General features: G+C 40.5%; 1 protein-coding gene across 1 annotated transcript in view; it reads right to left on the bottom strand.

The window, feature by feature from the left end:
* The window catches only part of DSG2 (desmoglein 2), an 87,551-nt gene that overhangs the window by 54,840 nt on the left and 21,670 nt on the right, over window positions 1–11,041 (bottom strand). Inside the window, exon 2 of the mRNA XM_089675696.1 lies at window positions 3,505–3,540. Within this exon, the coding sequence (XP_089531822.1) occupies window positions 3,505–3,540 (36 nt within the window). The remainder of the gene's footprint in view (window positions 1–3,504; window positions 3,541–11,041) is intronic.

Genomic DNA, 11,041 nt, shown 5'->3' on the forward strand with positions numbered 1-11,041 from the left:
CCTAATAGATTGCGCCCTCCTATACAATGCGCTACTTTGATGCATTCTTTGACAGTCTGGGACAGAGTACGCCATCACAAATCATTAGCATCTCCACATACACCCTACTTGCCCCTTTTCAATGGTGGATCAATAAAGGATTGTTGCAGATAGGAGACTACCTTAAGGGTAATTGAATACACTCTTTACAGTATTTTATAGAGGAGTTGCAAATGCGATCGAAATCTTCAGATATAAATCAGATTGTCTAATTTATCCGCTCAAAGCTTACTTTATTGGATGAACCGCCCTTACTTACTAACATTGAGCTCTCCTGTCAGAATAGGGATTTCCCTAGAGGCAGTGTCTCCACAGTGTATCCTCTCCTCACTGACCTGTAAGCTCTCCTATATGGAGCATTGGGAACGGGACCTGAATGTCAATTGGCAAGATATTACCCTGGCACAATCTAATTTTTCCATCAATACTGCCCTAATTGAAGCAGAATTATAAAATGTTGTTAAGATGGTACTTGGTCCCTACTCGGACTGCGAGAATACATCCATCTGCTTCAGTGATATGTTTCCAGTGTTGCAGCCAAGTAGGTTCTATGTTTCACATCTGGTGGCAATGTCCGATAGCAACCAGATTTTGGATTTGCATGTTTAATTTCATCAATTCAGTGACTGCGGTAAATATTTGCAGATCCCCGGAGACAGCCCTCTTTCATAAATTCCCGATTAATGTTCCCAGAAAGTCCCAGAAATTGATCACCTATATGTCGTTGGCAGTGAGAATTACCATAGCTAGACATTGGAAGCAATCAGTTATCCTGCTTATGTTAAGAATTAATTGAATTGGATTATGAATAATGACAAACTCACCAGTACACTACACAATAATACTAGAAAATTTGACAAAACTTGGGACCTATGGATTCAATAAATTTCTGTGCCTTAATGTCCCCCAACTTGACCCTCTCCTTTTCCATTCTCCATAATCTTCTCCTTGTCTATTAGAGTGGATTATGCTCAATCTTTATATGTTCTACAATATTTGTCCTGCCTTAAACAACAATTACTCTGTGTGTAATTTCAGGTCCATGAACAGTGGTTCCTAACTTCCCCTGTCCTGACTCCCTTCCCTACCACTGTGCCAGTCCCCTATATATGGCAGATAAGGGTTGTGTACCTTGGTCTAGATGGTCCAATAGCTACTCTACAGAGTTCTTAATCTCCTGTTAAATGTTTTATGTCTGATAAACTTTGCTGTTTGGTTGTGTTATACTCTATATTTTTGACAGGAAATTGTTCATTAGTAGTACCTGTTATTTGAAAAAAATGTTCAATAAAAACTATTGGAATATAAATTACAGTTTATTTTCATGATTAGCAGCCAAAAATCTATAAAGAGATACACCCAAAAATGCTCAGGAAGCAAAAGGCTTAGTTGTCCAGTGTAACCAATATATTTAGTCAAAATGCATTTAAAGGTCTGCTCACATGGAGCACTTTACTGCAGGCCCCATGCAGGTCTGTGTGTGCCAGCGTCCCATTTATAAAACATGTGGGTGAGTATGGGTCCATCGAACACATTGACTAAAGATAGTTTTTTTTGGAGGTTACAAAATAAATTACTGTATCACCCAATATATGGCTTCCATTCAGTAGCCCAAAGAGGCATACAAAAAAGAAGGGTTTGTGAAAAGGAATTCACAGAAAGCGGCTACATTATGAACAGAATGTGATACTCAGAAAAATTTCCAAAAATTATGCTTTATTACATATAAATATTTGACATATGGGCAATCGCCCTGGTTTACCATCACCTCAGTATGAGACAATACACACAGACCTAAAACCATATAAAATAGCACCAAGACCGGTCTGGATAGATGTGCTGCAAAGACAATGACCACTGAAGTCTAAAGTCTTTGTAGCACTGGCACATAGGTTAACACTTCCCAAAGGAGGTGTACACAAAAATTATACCATAGGTATATAGTGTCACATGTAATAAATATAAAGACATGTGTCAAAACCATATAGGTTCTATCCCATAGAGGGGAATTCCCAAAAATTATACCAAAGGTATGAAATATCACATGTATACAATGCAGCGAGCACAGTATGCGTCAAAAGAGAGGCATAACCATAAGCCTATGTTAGGCAGCAAAAAGGATATCACAAATGAAATGCAGTACAGTCCCATGCCGGCACATGTGGTTGGGGCCCATTCATCTGTGATATAAGTGACTGATTCTTAGGACTTTTAGATATAAATAACGCCCCAGTTGTTGCCTGGATGGAGAAACAGATGCAAGTAGCAGAACACTGCTTCAAGTGATTTCTTCACCACAGCATGTGGACTACACACCACTTTTTGTTGAAAACAAGATAAGGCCCAGCGGCTCCTCCGCCCGTTGAAATATATGTGGCATGCCTTGTTTCCTATATAAAGCACCATAATGTCCCCATCCTGTAGTAAGACAAACAATATGAGGGAAGTCACTGTAAGAGCTTTCACTCGATAATAGACGTTTATGCCATATAGGTCACAAGGGACCTTTAATCTAATGTCCTGTAACAGTCCACTCACCACCTGTGCAATGGGTAGTAAGAACGAAAAGGATATCCTTCATAAGTACTGCCCTTCAAAAGGTACTGCTGTATGGAACCAAGGAACCACTGCTAACATCAGCCGACATACCGCGGGTTCCGACCTCTCCATGGCGCCTGTGCCGCCTAAGTATGCCTCATGGCATGTGAAGATGGCTACCTCCTTGTAGTTCAGCGTGCGCTCCACCTAGTGCGCATGACCGGAAGTGACGTATCTGACGTATGACGTTCTTTGCAGCACATCTATCCAGACCGGTCTTGGTGTTATTTTATATGGTTTTAGGTCTGTGTGTATGGTCTCATACTGAGGTGATGGTAAACCAGGGCGATTGCCCATATGTCAAATATTTATATGTAATAAAGCATAATATCACATTTTGTTCATAATGTAGCCGCTTTCTGTGAATTCCTTTTCACAAACCCTTCTTTTTTGTATGTCCATCGAACACACCCTGTATGCATTTGAGGACCCATACCCACCTGCATGTCATATTAGGAGGGGATGTGTCCATTCAGCTGCATGTAACAATAGAAATTAATGGGATGCCAACACAGGGATGCACACAACACCTGTGCATCCCCATGTCGGGAAAACACAGACCTGCATAGGGCCCTGTGTGAATGAGCCCTAACAATTACAGCTGGTGCTACAAAAGGCTATAATGCAACAGAAAGGGGCTAAAGAGAAGCCCAGACATAGCTTCTTGTCCACATAATTGAACAAGAACTGAACTTCTAGAGTGGATCTATGTACTGCACCGCTGCCAAGTTAGTATAGCACTGGAAACACAATTGAGAGACTGAAGCAAACATTTTAAAATAGGAGGGAGGATGTTAGATGCTAATCATCCCACAGCCCGTGAATCAGCTTAGACTAGCTCTTCTGACAGATGACAAAATTACTTACCTCTACATGGAGACTATGTCCAAAATCAAAGATGACCTACAAAACAAAGAAAATAATTTTATTTAATTTAGTACACATATCTACAGCCATATATATCTATATCAATGGAGGTCAAACCTTTCAGTATATGATATATACACGAATAAATCCATACAAAAACAATACATACATAGTCTAGCGGAAAAAAAAAAAAAGTTATAATCCTACACCCACAGTTGATTCAGAGGAAGGCAAAAAAAACCCAGCAAAGCGTGAATCAATTTGCTCCTGCAGGGGAAAAAAAAATCCTTCTTGATCCCCCGAGAGGCAATCGGATATTCCCAGGATCAACTTTAAAAAATGTTGATAACCAGTTATATTCTGTGTATCTAGGAATTAATTCAGGCCTTTTTTAAAGCAATCCACTGAGCCGGCCAGAACCAAACTCTTGAGGGAGTCTATTCCACATTTTCACAGCTCTTACTGTGAAGAAACCTTTCCGTATTTGGAGATTAGATTTATTTTCCTCCAGACGTATATCTATAGCTATATAGTTTTTTTTATGTTAAATAATGATTAAACGATTTATGTATTATAGTGGTAACCATATTACCCCATAAGTGCAAACTTGGTGCCAAGCAATGACAATCCTTCACTGTACCTTCTCACAATACAGTCCATTGTATGAGCTCCAGTCACAATCCCTATGGGATTGATATCCTATTACAGCATTTGTTGAGGTGAATCCAAACCGAAGAACACACATTTTACCCACTGCAGTTTGCCAGTACTTGACTGTGGATCTGCATTAGCTCTTTTTTTCAGTCACCCCCACCCCACCCCTTTATTTTTTATCTGGGGATCCTGCCGGTACCACAGATCTATAAAAAAGCATGCGATACCGCCATCATTGAGTCAAAATATCTCCCCCAATTGTTGACATATTACCATCATAAATGGTGCATTTTTTCTCGATTGGTGGAAATGTAAAGATTTTTTTTTACCTTTGTGAACCCTCCCACTTGCCAACTATATACAGTCAGGTCCATAAATATTGGGACATCAACAGAATTCTAACATTTTTGGCTCTATACACCACCACAATGGATTTGAAATGAAACAAACAAGATATGCTTTAACTGCAGATTGGCAGCTTTAATTTGAGGGTGTTTACATCCAAATCAGGTGAACGGTGTAGGAATTACAACAGTTTGCATATGTGCCTCCCACTTGTTAAGGGACCAAAAGTAATGAGACAATTGGCTTCTCAGCTGTTCCATGGCCAGGCATGTGTTATTCCCTCATTATCCCAATTACAATGAGCAGATAAAAGGTCCAGAGTTCATTTCAAGTGTGCTGTTTGCATTTGGAATCTGTTGCTGTCAACTCTCAAGATGAGATCCAAAGAGCTGTCACTATCAGTGAAACAAGCCATCATTAGGCTGAAAAACAAAACAAACCCATCAGAGAGATAGCAAAAACATTAGGCGTGGCCAAAACAACTGTTTGGAACATTCTTAAAAAGAAGGAACGCACCGTTGAGCTCAGCAACACCAAAAGACCCGGAAGACCACGGAAAACAACTGTGGTGGATGACCGAAGAATTCTTTCCCTGGTGAAGAAAACACCCTTCACAACAGTTGGCCAGATCAAGAACACTCTCCAGGAGGTAGGTGCATGTGTGTCAAAGTCAACAATCAAGAGAAGACTTCACCAGAGTGAATACAGAGGGTTCACCACAAGATGTAAACCATTGGTGAGCCTCAAAAACAGGAAGGCCAGATTAGAGTTTGCCAAACAACATCTAAAAAAGCCTTCACAGTTCTGGAACAACATCCTATGGACAGATGAGACCAAGATCAACTTGTACCAGAGTGATGGGAAGAGTAGAGTATGGAGAAGGAAAGGAACTGCTCATGATCCTAAGCATACCACCTCATCAGTGAAGCATGGTGGTGGTAGTGTCATGGCGTGGGCATGTATGGCTGCCAGTGGAACTGGTTCTCTTGTATTTATTGATGATGTGACTGCTGACAAAAGCAGCAGGATGAATTCTGAAGTGTTTCGGACAATATTATCTGCTCATATTCAGCCAAATGCTTCAGAACTCATTGGATGCCGCTTCGCAGTGCAGATGGACAATGACCCAAAGGAAACTGCAAAAGCAACTAAAGAGTTTTTTAAGGGAAAGAAGTGGAATGTTATGCAATGGCCAAGTCAATCACCTGACGTGAATCAGATTGAGCATGCATTTCACTTGCTGAAGACAAAACTGAAGGGAAAATGCCCCAAGAACAAGCAGGAACTGAAGACAGTTGCAGTAGAGGCCTGGCAGAGCATCACAAGGGATGAAACTTAGCATTTGGGGATGTCTATGCATTCCAGACTTCAGGCTGTAATTGACTGCAAAGGATCTGTAACCAAGTATTAAAAATAAAAGTTTGATTTATGAATATTATTCTGTCCCATTACTTTTGGTCCCTTAACAAGTGGGAGGCACATATGCAAACTGTTGTAATTCCTACACTGTTCACCTGATTTGAATGTAAATACCATCAAATTAAAGCTGACAGTCTGCAGTTAAAGCACATCTTGTTTGTTTCATTTCAAATCCATTGTGGTGGTGTATAGAGCCAAAAATGATAGAATTGTGTCGATGTCCCAATATTTATGGACCTGACTGTATATATATATATATATATATATATATATATATATATATATATATATATATATATATATATATATATATTTTTTTTTTTTTTTGCCATAAAACGTTGCACTTTGATAATCAAACTTGGCCCACCAACTGAGTATGGAACGTTTTTTTCAAATGATATTCTAAATGTGTATGGCCAGCATTAGTCTAGTGCTCTCCAGGTGAGGGCAAAAATCAGTAATTAAATCTGACACAGACCAAGTAGGTAGAGCAGAGCGATGAAACACAGAGGGAATGAGGAGACATGGATTGTGACCAAGAAGTTGCTTTCCCCTGTAGTTAATAGGGATAAGCTAGGTGAATGATAACACAGGGCGAATGATAAAACAGGGTGAATTATCAGCCATGACTTTGCAAACTGAAGTAACAACATGTGAGCCCATCATCACAAGACCAGCAAAAAAGGGAATATAACTGCACTAATGCCTAGTCAAAAAGCACAAAAAAACATTTTAAGGTGTACCATCAGGACCCTCCGCAGCCATGTCATCATTGCAGTAAGCCGCTCTCATTACTCTCTACCAGTATGTGATTTGTGCCAGTTAATCACATAGTGCCATTTTACTACACTGGATCCCCTGGAATATGGTTTTTTATTGTTGGTTTTATTGAACTATTAAACTATTGGTTTTGGACATATTGGTTGTCAGTTGGGTATGTTATCGCCTCACCATTCTGGCTTTCACCATGAGTGCTCGGTTTTCTTGTTCTCCTTTATTCACACATTACTCCTAATGGTCACCGGAGCAGCTGTGGGAACTGTATGAACAGATCCCTAGACTTCTGCTGTACCACCATCTTGAATGTGATTTCAGCAGCCTCAGAAAACTGACAGCAACATTCTATAGTATTCTTCTTCACTCCTCCCTCCGTAGGTACATATAAGTTTATGTAGGGAGGTGAGGGAAAGGGAAGGGTTGACAAGCTGACACAGACAGCAATTAGACACTTCCAGAAGAGGACGAAGATACGCAATAAGGGGATTATGCCAGGGAACAGATTATATTGAAAAAGTAAAAAATTTACTAACACGTTCAGAGGCACATTGCAGATTTTTAAAAATTAAATTTTCTGAAAAGAGAAAAATGCTGCACAAAAAACAAAATTAAGTTGGTGACAGGGTCTCTTTAAAGCCTTGATCACACAGGGACTACAGTGTACACCCTTGTGAAGGCCACACTGGGATGCGCAGGTGTTCTTGTGCTTCTCCATGCAAGCAGCCCCATTCAGTGGCTGCTCCCAATCTGACAACCGTGCAGGTGCCTGGCCCCAAAAATGCAGACAGTGTGCAATCAGGGCCATGCATCTGTACTGCTGTCAAATTGTGAGAAGCTGATGTGTTCAAATTGACATGAATGGGGCTTCACAAAACACCTGTACATTTAAAAAAGCTAAAATTACTAACTACACTGCACAAAAAATTAAAGTAACACTTTGAAAACACATCAGATCTCAATGTGGAGAAATAGCACACTGCATATCTTTACGGATATGGCCTGGGTAATGTGTTAAGAACCTGTGGATGTCCCATCATTTGATGGAAATTAAAATGATCAACCTATAGGAGGACTGAATTTAAAAAAAGAAAAAAAAAAAAAAAAAAGACACTACAAAATTTCATTGCAGTAACTAAAAAAATAAAAAATAAAAAAATGGTATTTAGTAGTTTGTATGGCCCCCACGTGCTTGTATGCATGCCTGACAATGTTGGGGCATGATCTTAATGAGACAAAAGATGGTGTTCTATGGTATTTCCTCCCAGATCTGGACAAGGGCATCACTGAGCTCCTGGACAGTCTGAGGTGCAACCCGAAACAGGATATCCCAGAGATGTTCTATTGGATTTAGGTCAGGCGATCATGGGGGCCCATTCAATGGTATAAATTCCTTCATCCCCCAGGAACTGCCTGCATTCTCTCACCACATGAGGCCAGGCATTGTTGTGCACCAGGAGGAACCCAGGACCCACTGCACCAGTGTAGTGTGACAATGGAACCAAGGATTTCATCCGATACCTAATGGCAGTCAGGGTGCCATTGTCTAGCCTGTAGAGGTCTGTGCGTCCCTGCATGGATATGCCTCCCCAAACCATCACTGACCCACCACCAAAACGGTCATGCTGAACAATGTTCCAGGCAGCATAATGTTCTCCACGGCTTCTCTAGATCCTTGCACATCTGTCACATGTGCTCAGGGTGAACCTGCTCTCATCTGTGAAAAGCACAGGGCGCCAGTGGCAGACCTGCCAATTCTGGTGTGGGCAGTGAGCACAGAGCCCACTAGAGGACATCGGGCCCTCAGGCCACCTTCATGAATTCTGTTTCTGATGGTTTGGTCAGAGAATCACACCAGTGGCCTGCTGAAGGTCATTTTGTAGGGCTCTGGCAGTGCTCATCCTGTTTCTCCTTGCACAAAGGAGAAGATACCAGTCCTGCAGATGGGTTAAGGACCTTCTATGGCCCTGTCCAGCTCTCCTAGAGTAACTGCCTGTCTCCTGGAATTTCCTCCATGCTCTTGAGACTGTGCTGGGAGACACAGCAAACCTGGCAATGGCATGTATTGATTTGCCATCCTGGAGGAGTTGGACTGCCTGTGCAACCTCAGTAGGGTCCAGTTATCACCCCATGCTACCAGTAGTGACACAGACACTAGCCAAATGCAAAATTACTGAAAAACAGTAGAAAAAGACGTGTAGGGAAAAAAAAAAAATGTCAGTGGCCTCCACCTTTAAAACTATTCTTGTTTTAGGGGTCGTCTCATTGTTGCCCATCTAGTGCACTTGTTAATTTAATTAACAGTAAAGCAGCTGAAACTGATTAACAACACCCTCTGCAACTTAACAGACCAGATCAATATCCCAGGAATTTAACTGACTTCATGCTATGCTCTGATTAAAAAGTGTTCCTTTAATTTTTTTCAGTGTATATTACATGGAGTCCCAGAAGACAGAGCTAACCAATATTCACCTAGCATGTTGGTAAATCAATAAAGCCTGGTACACAAGATGAGAATATCGGACAAATAATCATCCGATGTTTGTTTTTGCATGCTAGTCTCATATAGAACATGAAGAGGGTACTAAAGTTAAGAAAATTCTTGTATGACAGAATACAACTTCGTAAGTGATGTAATGTATTCTTTAGTTTATGAGCATGCGTGGCCTTGTTCTTCTATTTTTTTTTCACACAAATACTGTACTGGTTAAATGAAAATCATACGATCTGGTATCATACAAAAACAATTTTGTGTTTGTCCCTTTGAATAATTGCAAACAAAAGCGGTGTACGAACAAATCAGATTATCGTACAATCACCTCGAAAGCGAGATTTTTCATCTGATTTTCTTATCTTGTCTTCTAGGCTTATAGATATATATGTTCAATTATTCACTGAGCAATTATTTCACATTTAAAATTTGTTTGTATGTGTATTCATTCATATTTGCACCAAATTTTTTTGGTAGCACTGTACCAATTGGGGATTCTGTAACTTTCACAGTTTTAAAGGATACTTTTTATTACAGCAGCTGTTAGGGGTATTGGTTTTATTTTGTTTCCCTTTTTTGTGTCACTGCTCCAAAGTGCAGAATGGTTGAACATTCATTTGCCTACATAAAACGTGTGCTTTGCCTTTAATGTGGAAAGAAACAAAAAAGCTAGAGAAAAAAAAAAAAAAAAAGTCCTCACAGATGATCCCACACCCTAAACTGTACAGACACACACAGCAGTAAACGGAGTGCAATCAGGGTGAAAGTTCATAAAACTGTTCAGAGACAAGAAAACATTTCAGATTAGGAGTTGCTACACTAGCACTCCCTTGGCTGTATACTTTGTGCAGAATTTTCCCATGCTATCAGACTTGTGGAATCCCACCACCTGCAGTGCAATCTTCACTCTTCTGTCTCCACGTCTCCCTGTACTGTGTGGGGGTGACATACTTTGTTAACTGCTCACAAAACACAAAATGTAAAATAATTGGTATTTTTACAGATAAAAGTACCAGACAGAAGCACTATAATTTCTAGATGCAGGAACAGGCATCATTTTTAAGTCTGCAAGCTAAAAGCACTATTAGGCCCCATGCACACTGGGTGTTTAGTTTTTGTGCATTAGGCTATTGGCAAAGCATACAGGGCCATCATCCAGCCTGTCAAACTTTAGAGAGAGGCCAACAGCTACTGCGGCTGTACAGTGCACCTAGCGGAATGCAGCCAGGAACAAATGCACAAACCCAGATAGCAATATGAACCTTTATGGCACCACACAAGCTAGGTGCACTGTACAGCCACAGCAACAGTCAGTCTCTCCAAAGGGTTGGACAGGCTGCCGACAGCAGTGCTGGTTAGTGCACCTGTCCACTCCAACCACAGCTGAACATGAGAGCCATGTACAGAAGGCTTTATAATGTTTAGAATGCTAGGTACTGGTCCAGAATAAAGCAGGACTAGAATAAAGGGTCTGTAAACCTTAAAGTGGAATTTCACTCTCGCAATCATCATTGACTATTTTGAATTGTTATGCTACTAGCAATAGTAAATAGGATAGGAAAATATATCATATTTACTTGTTTAAAACAATTTTTTACATTTCTTTAGTCACTTCCTAAGTTTCCAGGTCTAGGCAAATGAGGTCATACATTTCAGGAAACTTCAGGAGGGGAGGAGTGTTTTATTCAGCTAAGCACACCCTCCGGCCTGTATGCCGGAGTTAAGACAGATGGATGCCAGAAAGCAATTGCTACATGAATCATCTTCCTTAACTAAAGATGGCCACAGCCAGAGCTGTTAAGGGGAAGAGATTTCTCAGCAATATAAAAGCATTGAGACATACACTATATTCCC

The sequence above is a fragment of the Staurois parvus genome, unplaced genomic scaffold (assembly GCF_062004578.1).
Source record: "Staurois parvus isolate SC_StPar_1 unplaced genomic scaffold, SC_StPar_1.0 ptg000157l, whole genome shotgun sequence".
Classification (NCBI taxonomy): domain Eukaryota; kingdom Metazoa; phylum Chordata; class Amphibia; order Anura; family Ranidae; genus Staurois; species Staurois parvus.